We start from the raw sequence: 20,626 nt of genomic DNA on the forward strand, positions 1-20,626 counted from the left end.
AAATGTACCTGCACAAAGCAAGAGATCCATACCCGTGATTGCATGCATCCCATAAGCATCGGGATTCCTGCTTGCTCAACAGGACCTTTCCCAGACACAGAAAAAGAGAAAGGCACAGGCGAGAGGGGAGAGACGTCCTGTTGAGCAAGTGCTGGTGGGATGCATGCTTAGTGCTGCTTTGGATAGAAACCTATGGTGATGGCAATGATGATGATATACGGCTTAATTGTTAGGATGACTTCTGAGCTGTTTGCGAGTATAAAACCAATTTGCAGTTTGAAACTCACTAAAACAGCACAACAATCAAAAGAGTTGAAACAGCAATCGAAACAGGACATTTAGATCAGATGAGGGGGGTGTCTTCATGAGCCGGTGGAATGCCAATACTGATGGGGCCTCCCATATTTCAGCAGGGAGAGCATTCCACAACAATGTATCAGGTACAGAACACTGTAAGGTCTAGAACTTTGATTCTGGCCACAGATGAGCCCATAGATTATAAGCTGTGGCCACATTTTGGCCCCAACGCATTTCCATCTCATGCAGATCAATGAACCAAATAGTCCCTCCATTCCCACATCAACCTTTCTGTGTTGGCACTAGGGCTGAAAACCCCACTCTAAAATGTTTCACCACTAAGGACGGACAAATCTTTCAATGTCGGTTTGTCCAAGTTTATATTTTTCCAATCGTCAGTTTAGTTCTCCACACTGGAAGAAGGGATCAATGAATTGGGGGAACCTGTGTCCTGGACCCCTGTCCTACCTAGCAGCAAGTCTGTATGTCAAGTTCAAAGTCCAGGGGTCAAGCCACAGAAGCAAAGTCTAAAGGTCAGGAAACACAGTCCAGGGTTAACCCAAGTAGCTAAGTCTCAAGTCCAGAGGTCAGGATACAGTCCAGAGTCAAACCCATAGATGTCTGGATGCATCCAAGCCAAGATCCATCAACATGAGTAGGCAAGCAGACACAGACCCTCACCTCTGCTTCCCTTTTGTACTTTGCATGCTGAATGCAGCATCTGGGGTTGATGGGGCAGGTGACCCTCACCTGTTCCAAGCCTACTTTATTTTTATTTTTTCAAAAAATTTATTGATTATCCAGAATTTTTAAACAAACAAACAAACATAAATCTTAACTGTACTTAATCCAATCTTAGTAACATTGTTAGGTGACTTCTTCTAATTCCCCTGGCTGAGTTTCAGTGTATATCATTGTAACAGTTTTCCAAAACCAAATTTCTCATAAAATTAACTTAATCACTTAACATCATTCTTTCTTTTCATTTTAACTTTAAACATTTTATTCTCTAACATCACATATTTAAATCCTAAGCCTATCTGGTATTTGCAAGTTTTTCCAATTAAGTTATCTTAGCATATTTAATGAAATAGTCTTTGAATTTCATCCATTCCTTCTGGTATTCCTCCTCCTTCTGGTCGCGGACTCTTCCAGTCAGGTTGGCTAGCTCCGAAAAGTCCATCATCTTCATCTGCCATTCCTCCACTGTTGGGACTTCTTGTGTTTTCCAATTCTTAGCTAACAAAATTCTAGCTGCAGTTGTGGCATACAAAAACAGTCTAACATCTTTCTTGGGCAATTCCAGACCTATTATTCCAGGAAGAAAGACCTCTGGTTTCTTAGTAAATGTATATTTCAACATTTTTTTCAATTCATTATAAATCTTCTCCCAGAAATCTTTCACCTTGGGGCACGTCCACCACATATGGTAAAAGGTACCTTCTTTTTCTTTACATTTCCAGCATAGATTATCACTGTTATGATATATCTTTGCTAGTTTTACAAGAGTTAAGTACCATCTATACATCATTTTCATAATATTTTCCTTTAACTCCGTACATGCAGTGAACTTGACCCCTTTCCTCCACAACCTTTCCCAATTTTCAAACATTATGTTATGTCCCACATCTCTTGCCCAGTCTATCATCACAGATTTAACTTGTTCATCCTTTGTATGCCAATCCAACAATAAATTATACATTTTAGACAAGTTTTTGACTTTAGAGTCCAACAACTCCGTTTCCAACTTAATTTTTTCTGAAGCAAAACCATTTTTCTTATCTAATTTATAAAGTTCGTTGATCTGGTGGTCGTGTAACCAATTTATTTTATCCTTGATTTGATCAAATGGTTTTAATTTATATCCTTCTTTATCTTCCAATAACAGATTAGAATATCTCAACCACTTGGTTTCCATATTTAACTTTTTTCTGGGTCTTTGCCTCCATTGGCGTGTTCCAAGCCTACTTTAGCTGAGGAATCACACCCCTGCTCCCAGAGCTAGCGAGCTCCACTTGGCCAGGTAGGGAGCTGGGCTGTGGGCCTTTGCGTGCCCCAGCCTCCTAGAGGACCACTCCAACTGTGCACTACATCTCACTACGCTGTGTTTGTGAAGACAGGGGCTGCTCTGATTATGGGTCCTGCTGCTCTGGTTCCTGTGCATTGACCCCCATCCTCTCACCAACCTCTGTCACTTCCTCCCCCATTGCCAGCTTGCCCCGGTGTGTCTCAGTCCTGGCTACACCCCATACCAGGATCTTCTTCCTCCTCTTCTTCCTCCCCATTGTCCTGCCAGTTTGGATTTGGATTTGGATTTGATATCCCGCCTTTCACTCCCCTTCAGGAGTCTCAAAGCGGCTAACATTCTCCTTTCCCTTCCTCCCCCACAACAAACACTCTGTGAGGTGAGTGGGGCTGAGAGACTTCAAAGAAGTGTGACTGGCCCAAGGTCACCCAGCAGCTGCATGTAGAGGAGCGGAGACGCGAACCCGGTTCACCAGATTACGAGTCTACCGCTCTTAACCACTACACCACACTGGCTCTCATGACAACCTGTAACAGCCAGAAGACAGAGGCAGGAGAAGTTGCAGGATTGGATAGTGAAGAACAGCAACAACTGGAGGGAAAATTAGGCCAGGCTGGTGTAGAGTCAAGGACTTCCACACCTCCTCCGCCTGCCTCCACCTCTCCTGCTCCACTGTCTCCCAGGACCACAAGAGGATTGAAGAGGGCGCAGCAGAAGCAGGTTACACATAGGTGGAGTCTTCAGCTGCTTGCATGCAGCTTGAACAGAGAAGATACATAAGCCAAGGTCAGGGGCAGGACCTCTCCGTCACAGCAACTGCTTCATTGGGTACACACCTAGGAGTAGCTGAGAGTTGTAGAACTGATGGACATAATAATGTGTTTGTTTGTTTATACATACCCCATCTGGCTAGGCTTCCCCAGCCACTCTGGGCGGCTCCCAGAAGAATGTTAAAAATGTGATAAAAAATCAAACATTAAAAACTTCCCTAAACAGGACTGCCTCAAGGTGTCTTCTAAAAGTCAGGTAGTTGTTTATTTCCTTGACATATGATGGGAGGGCGTTCCACAGGGCAGGTGCTACTACCAAGAGGGCCCTCTGCAGGGGCGCGGACTTATAAAAAATATTGGGGGGGGCCAGGGAAAGCTCACGAATAATAAATAAGCTCATGAATATGCAGATAAAGTGGCGCCGCCTCCTCGTGAGCGAATAGGGGAGAGCGTGCTGCGCCTATTAATCAGCTCCGAAGGAAATTGGGTGGAGCTTTTGCTCGGGAGGGAGGGCAGGAGGCATGCAGCCCGCCCCTGTGCATTTTGGGCTGGGGAGGGGCGGCGGTGGCGCTCTGCTGGAGGGGCGCCCGAGATTATTGGGGGGGTGGAGCCCCCCCAAATGAATTTTTGAGGGGGCTCGGGCCCCCTCAGGCCCCATGGAGTCGGCGCCTATGGCCCTCTGCCTTGTTCCCTGTAACCTCACCTCATGCAGGGAGGGAACCACCAGAAGGCCCTCGGAGCTGGACCTCAGTGTCCGGGCTGAACGATGGGGGTGGAGACGCTCCTTCAGGTATACTGGGCCAAGGCCGTTTAGGGCTTGAAAGGTCAGCACCAACAGTTTGAATTGTGCTCGGAAACGTACTAGGCGCCAACGTAGGCCTTTCAGGACTAGTGTTATATGATCTTGGCGGACATGACTTTCCCTAGCTTGTAAGTGCACTTTTGACAATAAAGAGTTAATTCCTCACTCTGGACATTCTGCATCTGTCAGCGGCGTGACATTATAACACAATTCTATAGCCACCAACCAATTACCCAACAGTATTTGGTGCCACCAACCCAACAGCTTCACACTGCTCAGTGCTGCCACCGCCTGTTCACTGCTGATGTGAGGCAAGACACAAGGAAGGACCCTTCCACGCTTCTAATGGTAATTCAACAACGTTGTTCAGTATCCTTTAGCAAGAGTGGAGTGGGGGGAAATTGAGCCCCATGGTCACATTCTCTTCTGGACAATGTTATGAAGGCCAGAATCCAGATGCCAGAGCCAGAGCCAAAAGTATGCAGTGCAATGAATGTAAATCTTTACTTTTGTACAGTAAACAGGTTGCTACACAACCTTCTCTGTTCTCCATCCAGGCAAGCAAGAGGCATTATCTGAGCTCAAGGACAAATTCCAGCCAGGCAAGAGCATTCAAGGAGGGTGCAAACCAAGGCTGGTGAGGTGAGCAGCCTAAGGAGAGAACACAGGGCGAAACAGAGAGACCTCAGTTTCCCCTCTCCTGACCTCTAGGGAAGTGCCCAAGAGAGCCATGTCCTGGTCATAATGTGATGCATGTTGCACACACGTGCATTCAGGAACCTTACTGGAAGCTGTCGTGGGTGTGCTCACATGGGTGAGTGGAATGATCCAAAAATATAACCATATTCTAGAAACTTAGGCACACCTCTTAAGATAAAATGAGAGGTTGTCCAGGTAGGCCAGTAAGCCCATGGTTCAAACTCATGAGCAAATTTATTCATTTATTATGAAAATGCATAATTCTGCACTGCCCTTCATCTGAGGGCCCCAAGACAGAATACAACAGACATGAGGGGGGAAATTATTCATACACCCCAAAAGAAATATAATAAAACCAACAGCCATCACAAAAGAATTGACAAAATGAGAGTCAGGACTAAAATGGCAAAAGATGTGAAGCAGACTGAAAGACCACCTGCGCTTTAAAATGCCTGGGCTAATCAAAATGGTGGAATGTGGCACCAAAAGCAGCAATGTCAGCACCAGTTGCATCTCTTTTGGGAGGGCATTCCAAAGGCATCATCTCCAGGAAGCCTTTTCCTTGTGACTAAGGAAGGTGCTCAGAGAAGGGTCTCAGCCGAAGATCTCGAAGAGTAGAGAACTTTTTTTTTCTGTTCAAGGGTCACGCACTTTTCTCGGCAATCTTCCGAAGGCCGTATGTCAGAGGTGGGCAGGGCCAGGTGCAAAAGCAGGAGCGACAAATGTACATTTCACAGTAGGCTAGATTCTACACACACACACACACACACACACACACACACACACACACACACACACAATCTTCAATCCAAGCAAGCAAGAGGCAATAGGAGAGTTCAAGGACAACATCCCATACCCTCCAACATTTCTCCAATGAAAATAGGGACTTATTATTATTATTACTATTACTATTACTATTATTATTATTATTATTATTACTACTACCTTGCCCATCTGACTGGGTTGCCCTAGCCATATATAAAAAACATAACCAAACGTTTTAAAACTTCCCTGTACAGGGCTGCCTTCAGATGTCTTCTGAAGGGACATCCTAACATACCCTCAAACACAGCTCTGATGGAAATAGGGACGTCCTAAGGTAAAGCCAGGAAAAAACACCTGGGGAGCCAAGTAAGGCTAGTGAGAAATGAGGCCTAAGGAGAGGTGTCAAGGCCTGAGGAGAGTTCCAGGACAACTGGAGGGCTGCATTTGGCCCCTGGGCCTGAGGTTCCCCACCCCAGGTCTAGAGGAACAAATGTGTAGCTGGAGGTCAGAATACAACCCAAGTTCTTATTCTGGAGCAGCAGGGGGGAACCTATGACCCACCAGATGTTATTGGACTACAGCTCCCATCATCCTTGATCATTGGCTACGCTGGCTGGGGCTGATGGGAGTCGGAGTCTGTCACCCTCTGAAGGGCCACAGGTTCCCCATCCACACTGTATAGAATCAAGGATGTACAATGTCAGTGTTGTACAGCTTGTTTCAAAATTAATAACATCCGCCCCCCCCCCCCCCCCGCTTTGGAGAAACTGCTGCTTTTGTTAAACAACAGACATGACCTTCAATTCAGCAGTCTCCTCTTGGCGTCATTTATAGAACATTTGACAGATTGACAGTTTTCTCATTTTGCTCCAATCCCCTCCAATCACCCAGAAAGGCACAGAGGGCAATGAAGCAAGCAAAATAATCCTCCTTGCGCTGGATTTTGCAACCTTCAGTTTCTCTAATGTCCAGCTGCCCTAAGGTGCTATTTCTGGTTCTGGACAAATTTTTACATGGACACGTTAATTTCATTTACACATTAAGTCAGGTCTGATCCATCTTTCTTAAGGAGATTTAAAAAATGTATGCACATAACACTGACTCATGCTTTAGCCGCAAGAAAGCAAAATGATATTTAAGTCTACCATGTGCCTCCCAGAGGAATGTCCACCTTCAAAAATTAAAAAGGAAGTGACCCCTAACAATGATTTAACGATAACACATCCCTCTTTGGTGCCTGTGTGCTTTCTTTCTATGTGCTATTTTGAGCTAAATAACCTCCCTTTCTAAGCTGTCGCTGACTGAGACCCCCTTGTTGTATACTCCCTTCTCCATATGTGTTTCCTATTATATCATTGTCGTGGAGGCATATGTCATGATGCATAAGACTGGGGGCAGGAGTAATATATTATTATTATTATTATTATTTTTATTATTATTATTATTATCATCATCATCATCATCATCACTATACAGCTGCATCTTCCCACATTGCAGGGGGTTGGACTAGATGATCCACAGGGTCCCTTCCAACTCTACAATTCTATGATTCTATTATTATGATTCTATATATTTATTTATAGACCATTGTTTTCCCTAAAGGAGACTCACGTTAGCTTACAGATAAAACACCAAACTCGTTTTTTCAATCCCTTCCGTGTTTCTCTAATCAAACTATTGTTTGGCCTGTCTTGTTTTGTTTCTGTGATGTTCTTTTGCATTTTATATGCTCCAAAAAAGGAGAGGTGGTGGCTGTGTGATGAACACAAGGGCCAACCAATCAGCACCAGGCGCAGCCCTTTGAGCTATAAACTGTAGAAACTGCCTTCTCTTGAGCTCAGTCCAGGGGCAAAGATTGAGCATATGCCCCGAATGCATTTAGTATGCTTTAAGAGTTGGTTTGCCTCTAAATTATGTTGCCCTGGATGCACACTTACTCTTCTTGAAATTTCAGACCAGGCCAGACTATTTGTGTCTCTCTCAAATTGATCTCTACAGCCACAGAAGGCGCTGCCACCTTCCATTGGTTTGACCTCACCCCCAAAGGCGCACTCTTCCATTGTCTCCCAAGACAGACGATGTCAACCAGCCCATCAAGCCCAAGAGTGGGAGGCTGTGGCCCTCAACATGTTGTTAGACTCCAGCTCCCACCAGTCCTAATCCACATGGCCAAAGGTCAAGAAGAAGAAGAAGAGTTTGGATCTGATATCCTGCTTTATCACTACCCTTAGGAGTCTCAAAGCGGCTAACATTCTCCTTTCCCTTCCTCCCCCACAACAAACACTCTGTGAGGTGAGTGGGGCTGAGAGACTTCAGAGAAGTGTGACTAGCCCAAGGTCACCCAGCAGCTGCACGTGGAGGAGCGGAGACGCGAACCCGGTTCACCAGATTACGAGTCTACCGCTCTTAACCACTACACCACACTGGCTCCTAGTGTCAGTGGTGATGTCAATGGCATAGGAAGGGGGGTGCACTGGGTGTGGGCTAACGCGGGTGTCATCACTGAGGGGGGTGACAAAATGGCAAAAATATGTGTTTTTAAAATAAATAAATAAAAATTGGGCTCACAATTTTTTTGGGGAAAAAATAATTCCCGCACCTACCACACACCCCTTCCTGTGCCCCTGGTAGCTAGGAGAGGTGGGGGGCACTGCAGGCTACACTGCGGGGCCTGCAGCGTGCCTGAGCCACACGTCTCTCCTGAGGGGAAGGCAGTGGGTGGACTGCCTGCAAGCTCTGCACTGCTTTTTTGAGCAGTGCGGGGTTTGTGTCTGCCCACCGCCTCAGCCACCCTACAGCTGAGGGGGAGGCTGCAGAGAGGCTCCACGCAGCGCACCCTGCCTTGGCTTGCCCTGCCCCCATGGGCAGCTCTCTCCGCCACCGGCTGCAGGACGCACGCACCACACTGGGCACCCAATTGGCTAGCTACACCGATGGATGGTGTGAGGTGTGGCCCACCAACACCTCCGAGCTAGTCCACTATTTTCTACTTTGGCTGAATAAGGAACGGCCAAGGTCTCGGGCAGAAAGATCTTTCAAGTGACCTGCTAACTGGAAACGGGCAGGTTTGGACTCTGGGACCTTCTGCATGCCAGGCAAGCGCTCTACCACTAAGTGATAGCCACAGGCACTACGGACTCACCCCTTGCTTGCTCGCACCATCCTTGATAGCGATGACTCTGCTTTTCCTTCGCCCACTGCCTTGCGTGATTTCACTCAGATTGGAATGGTACAGCTGAGAACATTGTCAATCAGAATCATCTAAAAATCACTCCATAACTTAAGGGCAGGAAAATGTGGGATATTTTCCCCCATCCAACAGACTATCCTGAAAAGCAAAGGGAAATGGAAACCCCAGGAAAGTCTGAGTGCATAACATACATGTAAAACAGATTGAAAGCACACCCCTGCAAATAATCCTGGGATCTGAAGTTTGCTAAGGTTGCTGGGAAATTTAGCTCCATGTCGAGTAAACTTCAGTTCATAGGATTCTTTCGGGGGGGGGGGGGAGATGCTTTAAATTTATGGCATGCATGCAGTCTGCATTAAAATATTAACTAGATTCCTTACAGACTAGAATAGTCTGGCTTATTGTAGAAGATATAAAAATTATCGAAGAAGATCTGAAAGTGGCAGGTTTGTTGTTCTTGTTTAACTCTACGTACGTACACAGAATTACAGTTCATTTGATTTGTTTTGGAATCTGCACGCAGGTAGCAGAGTTGGCACAAGAGTCGCTTACATAAGAATGGGAAATCCTTTCCCCTGAAAACTGACAAATGCTACTGCAGGATTTTCCTGCACTTTTGCTGACTCACTGCAGCACCATTTATTTATTTGTTTAAGCAACAGAAAAACTTGCCACATTAGACAAGACTCAAGGTCCATCCGTATGATCTGTGAATCAGCTCTTTCAATATAACGTTTTCGAGACAGAACTCCAATACTGCTGCGTTCAAAACCAGCCCTTAGCTGCATGCGTCATTTGCAACCCCACAAAACATCAGAGGTGACCTAGAGAGACAATTTTGAATTCTGTACTTTTCCTACTTAGAGGCTCAGTCATAAGCTCTTCAGTATCCTTGATGAAATATTGGTATGGCAACCTTTCTTCTCCTCCCATTGCAAAAATAAAATATGATAGTGTTCTCTTACTGTCATGTTCCTATTGGCCACACTCTATAACAGTCAGAAACACTGTTCAGACATTCTCAGAGCGTGCCTGGAACAGGGAAGCAAGAGTAAAAGCAAATCCCCCCTAGGCATGCATGACATAATATCTATGTACATACAAGTTGACACACCTGTTGGAACTGTGCATGCAGTCGGAGACCCTGCATATTTGTGGTACCCCGATTGTGTCCAAGTAGCCCACATAGAGGACAGCTTTTAGGCACAAAGGCTGCTTCAGTCAGTATCTCAGATGTGCACAGCGGGTGTGGCCAGAGGGTGCAATGTCAATCCAGCCTTTATACACATTCAAAAAATATCTGGCCACTGTGAGACAATTCTTTTAAAAATTAATAAGCTTTGAGTTATTTCACGTTTGAGTTATTTTCCACTACTCTCTATGCTGTCTCTGACATAGCAGGGCTGCAAAGCTGTGAGTTTGGAGCCATGGGGGTGGGGGTGCTTCTGGAAGGCTGGGTCCCATGCCATTCTGATAACATCTGGATACAGCAATCTCCCAGTCTGGGCAAATAGGGTGATTCCTTCCTACACCAGCATTGTCAGATCCCAAGGAGAGGCAAGCCGGTGGGGGGAAACAATGTAATTTTTAAAAGGGATCCCAAGGGGATCCTGGTAATTACAGGCCAGACAGCTTAATGTCTGACCTGGAGAAACTGTTGGAAAGTGTTGTTAAAGATAACACAACCAAGCATATAGAAGAACAAGTCTTGCTGAAGCAGAGCCAGATTGGCTTCTGGAAGGACAAGCTCTGTCTTACGAACCTATTTGAGTTCTTTGAGAATGTCAGCAAGCACATAGATAGAGATGATCCAGCTGACATAGTGTGGACTTGGACTTTCAAAAAGCTTTCAGCCAGGTACCTCATCAAAGACTCCCAAGTAAGCTTAGCAGTCATGGAATAAGAGGGGAAAGTCCTCTTGTGGATCGGGAATTGGTTAAGTAGCAGGAAGCAGACAATGGGAATAAATGGACAGTTCTGCAGTTGGAGAGGTTTAGAAAGTCCCTCAAGGATTGGTACTGGGACCTGTGCCTTTTCACTTGATCATAAATGATCTAGAGTTGAGGGTGAGGAGTGAGGTGACCGAATTTGCAGGTGATGCTAAATTATTCAGGGGATTTGTTGCACTAGTGCACTTTAATTGCGCAAACCTAATTTTCTGGTATGCATGCCTCAGTCACTCTCACAACATAAGGGCAGTCTGAAGGCACCCTGAGCCTTCAGTGGAGTAAGTTGCTCTCTAGGAGCTGTCCATAGTGCTGCAGCCACGCCACTCCCATGGCCTGGCCATACATGCCTCACTGTTGTTGGTGTGGGTACCATCTACACACAGATCTGAACACCAAAGAGCTAAAGGAGGACCCACTTGAAAAAGGGATGAGGCCTGGCATCCGCTCCTTATAACAGGTCTCCAGTGCAGGATCATTGTCATATTTTCCATGTATTTTATTTTGTTTTTTAACTGTATATTTTTAAATCAATGGGCATACATTTTCTAAAAAGAAAGGAAAAAAATACACATAATGGCCATGGTAGGTATACAAAAGAAGAAAAAGGATAAAAATATATTTTATAATGCACATTTTAAAAATTGGAAGTGCATTAACATCTAACTTTAAGGGGAAAACAGACAAACAAGGTAAGTTATGGGTGAGGAATAAATGTGGAAAATAGTACTTAAAGCTACTTCCAGATGAATTCAAATTTTGCAGGGACTATATTGAGATGGAGTCAATTCTTAAGTTTTCCATAAAGATCCTCTCTCCTTGACCCTCCATTTTTTGTGTCTGCCCCTCCCCACCCCGACTCCAAGGCTGTGTGTAGGCAGGCAGTGGGAAAAGACAGGGAGTCTTCCTCTCCTGCTGCGACCACTTCCCCTCCCCACTGGTCTCTCAGAACATGCAGAGAAATTGAGAGGGTGGAGCAATGAAAAACCAGAAGAGGAAACCTTAGGCTACTGGGGAAGGAACCAAGGAAGGAGCCTTAGCGAGCAGAGGAATCGTGGGGACATTCAGTCCTCACAGCTGCTTCATTGGGGCAAGATCTCCCGCAAAGAGTTGCTGAGGCTACTAGGCCTGAGCTGTGGTTTGTTTCCTTGAATAAAGAGTTAACTTCACTGGCCTTGGGTGATATATTGTTTGTTGCAACCCTGACATTATATTTCCTCCAAAATGGTCCACTGGAGCATTATGTCAGTACAGTGGTACCTCAGGTTACAGATGCTTCAGGTTACAGACACTTCAGGTTACAGACTCCGCTAACCCAGAAATAGTACCTCGGGTTAAGAACTTCGCTTCAGGATGAGAACAGAAATCTTGCTCTGGTGGCGCGACAGCAGCAGGAGGCCCCATTAGCTAAAGTGGTACCTCAGGTTAAGAACAGTTTCAGGTTAAGAATGGACCTCCAGAACGAATTAAGTTCTTAACCCGAGGTACCACTGTAAGTACTGTATGTTTTATAATGATACTGGGATAAAGGTAAGGTAAAGTACATGGGTGGCGCTGTGGTCTTAACCACTGAGCATCTTGGGCTTGCCAATCATAAGGTTGGCAGTTCAAATCTGTGTGACAGGATGATCCCCCATTGCTTTGTCCCAGCTCCTGCCAACCTAGCAGTTCGAAAGCATACCAACACAAGTAGATAAATAGGTACCACTGCAGCGGGATGGTAAACAGTGTTTCCATGCACTCTGGCAGTTGTTGTGTTGTTCTGTGTGCCAGAAGCAGTTTAGTCCTGCTGGCTACATGACCTGGAAAAACTATCTGCATACAAACTCTGGCTCCTTTGGCCTGAAAGCAGAGATGAGCACCACACCCCACAGTCAAATTTGACCGGACTTAACCGTCCAGGGGTCATTTACCTTTACCTACTTGGATGATTTCTGTATTGTAAACTACTGTGAGCCTTCTGGACAAAGCCTAGAAATTTAATAAACTAAAACTATTCAATGACACACATACACACGCACAATAAAATAGTCATATATAAAGTCAGAGACTTAAGTCCCAGTAAAATTTTGTCACACTTCTATAAAGATTATAGAATGTTCTTCAGAAATTCTTTGCTGTTCTTCTTAATGGGTAAATTAAAGTCAAGTCTGCTACCCTCCTAAGTGGAGATTAATTAACATTCCATATGCAACTATTTGTCTCCCAAGAAAAGACTAAACGAATCAAGGTGACTTTGCTTGAAAGCAGCTGAGGGAGAGAAAATGTATTTGCTGCAATGGCATTGCAGGTGATACAAAGAATTTTATATGGTCAGCTATGCACTGTTAAAAAGTGTGCCATCTGCATATAAATAGTTACGTATGGGAATATAGTTTATACCAAATTTAGAACAAAATGCCTTATTTAGTGAACGTTGTTCCATATTAGGAAATGGATCTTGTAAACTTGTTAGGCTTTTCTATAGAAAGAAGTCAGTAGGAATTAACTCCAGTGCAATCCTATGCATGTCTATGGTACTCAAAAGCAAGGGGCTTTGAATTCAATGGGACTAACTCCCACTCAGCCCAGGTAAGTGAATATAGGATTGCAGTATGAAACATTCTGAACGGAAGAGGAAGCAAAAATAAAATCTTAATCTAGAATCTGCCGTTATTCTAGATTTTATGCTGGCATAGAATAATTCTTCCTTCTCATCTTAATATTGAGCTTTCCCCTCAAATAATTGCTTTCAGTGACTAGAGCAGAGCTTTAAAGCGCATCAAAACTTTGGTTTCAGCCAAATTTTATTGGTTTCCCCTAACCCCATTTTTTTAAAAAACAACAACAATGTATTTAGTCCCAAACTTACAGGAGGAAATGGAACAGAAATTGATGTAACAAAATAAGTAAGACTGCACCTTTATGTTCTCTTACCTAAGAGCAAGCCCCATTGAACTCAATGGCAGTTAATTCTGACTACGTACATAGGGTATTGCTCTGCACATAGTATTTTGAAAGCACAGCAACATCCCATTCTGTATCCAGTGACACTTTGAGCTTCTTAAGGTTGATCAGTTTACAGCACAACAAATGAGCTGTGCCTCGTTGGGGGAAGGGGTCATCAAAGTAGAATCACAGAACTGTAGATCTGGAAGGGACAACAAGGGCCACTGAGTCCAACAGCCTGCAATGCAGGGATATTTTTCCCAACACGGGGCTCAAACTCATGACCCTGAGATTAAGAGCAGGCATAGGCAAACTCGCCCCTCCAGATGTTTTGGGACTACAACTCCCATCATCCCTAGTCAACAGGACTAGTGGTCAGGGATGATGGGAGTTGTGGTCCTAAACCATCTGGAGGGCCAGTTTGCTTATGCCTGATTAAGGGCCTCATGCTCTACCAACCAAACTAGTTCTTCAACAATGCAGGATATAACTACAAGTAGAGCTTCTGTAGCAAGTATATGGCATGGCAATGTGCCCCCTCTTGCCCCTGCCCTTGTGTGAGACCATAATTATATCTTGTTTTTGAACAGAGGTGGGAAGACTCATGCCCTGGTCCTTGAAGAATCTCTCCAAGTCACACCCTCCCTCAGGCTTTATCCTGCCTGGGATGTGTCCTTGAACCTCCTACTTTTACATATCTGGAATGTAGTTTACTACACAAAGAGTCACATCTATTGCCTCTGGCCCCAACCATCACTGGCAGGTGGGTCCAGGAAGGCTGCTCAGGGGAGAAAGTGATCCTTAGGCTGAAAAAGGGTGCTTCAGATGTTAAGAAGACTTTCTGTCATACTTCTGAAAGGATAATACTTGGTACATATAGTCATAGACACCGTCCTTCTTGGAGCAATGCACTGCCATTTGTTGAACTGTCCCATTTCTTTTATTTGATACTTTGAAATACGTCCACTCCTCTTCACCATAACTGGAGTGCATGTATACCCTGAATTAATTTGCAGAGATATGAGTACAGGTATCCCACACAGCAAGACTATGTAAGACTGAATGCTGCTGCTGCTGCCGCCACCATCACTGAACTAGGACTGGTTCCTCCAGTGTAGTCCTGTGAAGGTTTTAGTTGTCTGGAGATCATTTTGTCCCAAATCCTCTCTCCTCGCAAACGGCAGCATCCTCGTATGCCAAGAATATCTCATTCTTCAGAGGATGTCCACCAGAACATTGTGTTAAATGCTACTGTCCACATTTATACCACATAGAGATGCTGAAAATAATAATTTGATGGCTGAGAAACAGACTTTAATTAGGACAGATTCACAGGCTGCAATCTGAATGTGCAATCTACTCATTAAAAAGGACAGAAAATGGTTTGATTGTAGGGCATAAATTTACCCTTTGTAGGAAGACAACTCCAAGTACAAAAGGGCTCCTCCTCCTCCATCCAGCAGAGGAAAGTATAACAATCTGTGCCTAAATGTTCAAATGATGTTTGAAATGTTCAGCAATGAGAATACCCAATGGCCCCAACAAAGGTGCCCTCTCCCTCTCCCACAGGCTCCATACAGCATGGGCACTACCATAAAACGCAATGTGAACAGGCTTCACATGTTAACAGTAATAACAGGGAGAAGTTAGCTTTGCCTGTTCTGTATAGGAAGTTACACTGGGCTGTGCCTGTGCTCCTGTATGATTATGAAGTCAATAGATCTCGAATGGAACTGGGGGAGATATATGAAAGAATAGGTAAAGATAAAGGGACCCCTGACCATTAGGTCCAGTCGTGACCGACTCTGGGGTTGTGGCGCTCATCTCGCTTTATTGGCTGAGGGAGCCAGCGTACAGCTTCCGGCTCATGTGGCCAGCATGACTAAGCCGCTTCTGGCGAACCAGAGCAGCACATGGAAACACCGTTTACCTTCCCGCCAGAGTGGTACCTGTTTATCTACTTGCACTTGACGTGCTTTCGAACTGCTAGGTTGACAGGAGCTGGGACGAAAAAATGGGAGCTCACCCTTTCGCGGGGATTCAAACTGCCGACCTTCCAATCGGCAAGCCCTAGGCTCTGTGGTTTAGACTACAGCACCACCCGTGTCCCTTATGAAAGAATACTCACTTTCAAAATTCTATAACAATACATTTATCCAACACACATATTTCCATTCATATGCACAGTTACACGCTGTCAAGTATATTAACACCAAGTTGCTGTGTGAATTTTAAAGAGGTGTCAGAGATGGAGAGCGCTAGAATATACGAAGCCTTCTATTTGTCCACAGCACCGGAATAGCAGTAATAAAAGTTTCCCGTGTTCCCCCACTCACTATACTTATTTCCAAGGCATCAAACTGGAACAGTAGAAGGTGTAGCCCTGGTTATTTGCTCTCTATGAGAAGTAAGCCAACCATCTATACAGTGGAACCTTGGTTCCCGAAGGGCTTAGTTGCCAAACAAATTGGCTCCTGGACGCCGCAAACCCAGAGGAAGTGTTCCGGTTTGGGAACATTTTTGGGAAGCCCAACGCCCAACACGGCTTCCGATTGAGTGCAGGAAGCTCCTGCAGCCAATCGGAAGCCGTGCCTTGCTTTTTGAATGGTTCAGGGAGTCGAACAGACTCCCGGAACGGATTAAGTTTGACAACCAAGGTACCACTGTATTAGTGAAATCAGGAAACTGCTGGAACAGGATCAATATATGATGTTTTGCAGACAGGCAAACCAGCTTTGATGCAAAGGTGAATGTCTATGTATTCAGGAAGGGAATGAGGTCCCAAGCCTCTATATTACTGCTGCATTTGAGGACTTCATGAAATTTAATCGCATACTGTTCATCTTGTTTTATAAAGGGAACGTATTTTTCCCCAATTCTATTTTGGAATTATTCCATGGAGGACTTAGAAGTGACCAACCAAGCTTTCATTCGACTGCCGTTATATGCTAATAGAAAAGGCTAGGTAGCCTGCTACCATGTGTTGGACCAAGATAATGTATATCATAACTCCATATCTACAAAAATCCAATAGGTATATACACAGCACTATGGGTTATTTGAATAAATTGATTACAGTTTATTGCATCAACTGCCATAAAGTCATAACATTTTTCTTGCTTACTTTTAATCCTTTCTTTAAAAAATACAAAAAATAAATTAAATAAAAAACATGTTAAGTAATATTAATGATCTGTCTATGATAAAAAATACCAGCAAATTCCACATTAAGGCTAAAAAGTATGACCTTATTATTCTTGTAAGTTCACAGCAAGTTTGACCTTAGCTATTATGGGTGTCCTTAACATTTTTGTGGACTTAGTGCAAAATCAGATACTTATTGCTACTTGAATCCACCTTTATGCAATATGTATATATATATCTTTTACTGTTAGATGCTGAACATGCTGTATGTCCTTTAACTCGTTTATTCGAAGGATAATCATTTTCTGGTTATGGTTATTAAAAACACAATTTCAAAGTAATTTACAATGATAGTCCTATTGCGGATTCTGGTGGAATTAGTCCAATTAAAGTGGTCTTATAGCAAGCCTGCACCATTTGTGATCCACCCAACCTATTACACAGCCCAGTATTGTGGCTTTTCAACTGCTTAACAATCTTCCCATTTTCAAAATCCGAGGCAGGCAGCAAAAAGAAAAGGGGTCGTCATAAAGTGGGTTTTGATCCATAAGAGAAGAACTGTATCAAATTCTTAAACAGAAACAAAGTCCTGATCAATTAAGTCAATATGTGTTGAATGTAAGCAGAAATGCTCTGACAATTAGATGTCCAACATCCCTTGGAATTAACCTAGCTGTCATTTATTTACTTTGAAAGATTTAGCCCAAAGCTAATATTCAGCAGTTTACTATACATTGGGAAAGTCTTGAGTCTGATTATACTATGGACCAAGAAGCAACTGGCATTAAGATTTTCATTTTAAATGAAAGAATAGTTTTCTTATTCTGATCCCATTCAGAGTAAGTGACTGCACACATTATGGTGCTCACATAATAAATTTTAGCTATCAGTTATGTGGAACAGATCTCTTCCGTGTATCATGGATAGTTGCATCAAAAAATTACCCAAGATTGGATACTATGGACTGGCTAGCCAAAAGGGCAGAACTACACATTACACTTGACCCAAGGCTGCCTCTGAAAATCCCAGCCCCGTGTTGAGTTCTCCACCTCTCCCATAAGGTTTAAACACACCTGTGTTGACATCATAATTCCTCAGCCCTTCTCCAGAACACAGGTTGATATTCCACAAGGGTGTGGAAACGTACAGATAGATGACATAATAATAAGGGGAAGACTGACTTTGTATCAAAGAGATACAAAGAGTGGGGAGAGAGGAGTAAGAACTGTACATGGGGATATAATTTTCATTTGTAGCCCCATGTGGAATGTAATGTGCTCCCCACGCCCCAAAACCGAACATATAAACTCATCATGTGCAGCTTGCAACTGAGTGAAGGAATGCTGAATTCATTCTGAACAAATTGATGGTTATCTCCAATTTGTTCATAAGCAGTACTTAATATCTTTGGTTTGTCTCCAACGGAGGCATGCTCAAAGTAGACCCACTGAAATCAAGGGGCTTGAGTTAGTTGTTACTAAGTCTATGTGTCTGTTCTGTGCATGACTTAGTTGATACAACCCTCTGTGCATTAAACTCCCTTCTTACTCCAGCTAGGTGGAAGATTTAGGCTTGTCTCTAGCGACAGCCATATTCAGAGCGCACCAGTTGAAGGTAACGAAAATGACTACCAAGTCTATTAATTTCAATGGATCTACTCCGAGTACAAGCTCATTGGAGGCAACCAGAGCCTTGAAACTGCTTGCTAATACTTGCACGGGAAAACTCAAGTAAAACTTATACGGTCCCAGAATGACATGAGGTATCAACCAAAACAAGTGGCATCAGAAGTGATTAGACGTGCTTCAGTTGTTTTAAGCATCCACTGCAACCCAAGGAAATACGCATCATTCATATGGAGATGGAGGCACAACTTTCCAAACTAAATAGACTCCAGGCAACAACCCAAACCAGGCTGAGCTGAAACCTTGTACAGTAACTCTGCACATAGTGCCCTGGGCTGCAGCTGTTGACAGCACTTCTGACTCAGCTATTCCCAGGGGCTCTTTTCTATGGGCAAGTTCCAAAATTACAACCCCTAACAAAAGGTGTGTTTGCACTTATTACGTTACACAGTCCTAACGGCATACAGAGCCTGCCTCACGATACACTCCAGGAACATATGGAAGATAACTTGAAATAAAACGAGTATAGTACTTTCCCCCTCATTGCAATTCTCAATAGAGATTTATTAGTTTCATTTGCAAGAGTCTTACTTTAAGAAGGGTGTTAATATGTATTATGACAGTTCACACTGAAAGCAATTTTTTCTCTCCATAAAAGATGTTACAGTAATAACCCCTATGGAACTTGTGTAATTTCAGAGTAGATAGTCAAGTGCACAATTAAACAAGTTTACAAGAGTGAACCTTGCCCCGGGCCTCTTGTACTAGTTGTGAAAACCTTAATTAGTACAAAATGTCAATATTAGGATGTTTCTGGCATTCTGCTTAAATAAAAAGAGCATATTTATCATTTAGCTTTGGTATTATCTGCAGTAGGTTTTAACAAGTAGAGCATATACCAACCCTTATTTTCTTTTCTCTTTCTTCTTTTCACAACTGTGAAGATTACAAAGATGGAATAAGTCGACTTACCAAAGAGGAAATATTACAGACACAGAATTAAAGTTTTGAAGACCCATTTTTATCTTTAATCCTTGGGGAGGGAGGGGGGAGGGGAGAGTTTAAGCTATGAAACAAGCAGTCAGAAGAGTGAGCTCTCTGTGTCATGAGTGGTTGTGCATACTTTTACAATAATATGGGCACAAAGGAGATTGTCGCCTTTAGTACATTAGGATCGCTAGATTTCTCTTTGCCTCCATGCACCTTTTACATTTGACTTGCATGAGTTTTATCACAGGTTCAAGAGCGGCCTTTCGCTGTCGAAATGTTTCACAGAGCCTAAAGCTTCCAAACTGCCTATCTGGCCTGTACATATTTCATTAAAAATAAACTCTATATAATAAATAAATATATAAAATAAATAAAATGTTGCCTTTGGAATTTCTATAAATAAATTTAAACTTTTTTACGTATTTTTTTTTACTACTTTTTATTATTTTTTATTTTTATTTTAATCTTTTCTGGTTTTTTTCACCTAGGAGGTCTTTGCTTTTAAATTCAGCGAGGGGTGGCTCCCACTTGAGCAGTCAAACAAAAAAAAATAGTAAGTCTCTTTTTGTTCGTTTGTTTGTTTGTTTAAGTAAGACCGAACCCTCCATGCCTTCTTTTTTTTTTTCGTTTTCTTTTTTATAAATGCAGCGTACACTTGAGCAGGCCACCAGCCAAAATTCCTGATGAGTCAAAGTATGGCAGCTATGCTGATATAGGATGAAGTACAATGGATCAAAAAATTTAAAAGCGTGTCTATTTCCCAGCATGCATCAGGCCTTTCCCCCTCCCCCTTCCTTCTTGCTCCAGCTTCTCTCTTTCATCCTCCTTCCTTTCTTTTTTCCGCTCTCACACATTCTCACTCTTCCTTCCTTCCTTCCTTCCTCTCATAATAAACCAAGCGAGTGGGCAATAGGCACTCCTCCAGGAAGACAAAACCCCTTTAAGTGCAGAACAAAATCAGCATGTTCCATCCAAGCCTCCATCATACATTATGCATGCGACAAAGTTTGGCAACAGTGGAGCTGATGCAATGACACAGCTAATCAATTAAGAACCCACCGCATGAAACCTTTTATAGTGGTTACTTTCGTTTTAAGGGCTCACAAGTGAAGGAAACGTCTTTGTCAACTTTGGCTTAAAATATCCTTATATAGTTCAGGGACTTTCTCTGGATCCACCGGTCTAGGTAAAAAATGTGTGAATTTTTGATGGCGCTTAGTCCTAGTCGCTTCTCTCGGAGACCCGTCCTTATTTAATGCAACATAATAGCGTCTTCCAGTGTCCACATGCTTATATAGATTTGATGAGTATGTGTTATACCAGTTTTCTTCAAATTGTTCTCTGAATACACACTCCTGGGTTAGCTTTTCCTGTGAACAGAAACAGGGAGGGAGGGAGAGAGAGAGAGAAACATTAAGGAATTAGCAACATATTTAATTACTTA

At 43.4% G+C, this 20,626-nt stretch overlaps 1 protein-coding gene across 5 annotated transcripts in view; it reads right to left on the reverse strand.

Annotated features, from left to right (window-relative positions):
* Positions 1-16,478: 16,478 nt before the first annotated feature.
* FGF9 (fibroblast growth factor 9) overlaps positions 16,479-20,626 on the reverse strand; it is a 43,851-nt gene continuing 39,703 nt past the window's right edge. For all 5 annotated transcript variants that reach the window (XM_083499020.1, XM_083499023.1, XM_083499022.1 and 2 more), the window contains exon 3: positions 16,479-20,552. In XM_083499020.1, coding sequence (XP_083355146.1) covers positions 20,307-20,552 — 246 coding nt within the window. In that variant the 3' untranslated portion in view covers positions 16,479-20,306. The remainder of the gene's footprint in view (positions 20,553-20,626) is intronic.

This window comes from Podarcis liolepis (assembly GCF_965112155.1).
Source record: "Podarcis liolepis genome assembly, chromosome: 4".
Taxonomy (NCBI): Eukaryota; Metazoa; Chordata; class Lepidosauria; order Squamata; family Lacertidae; genus Podarcis; species Podarcis liolepis.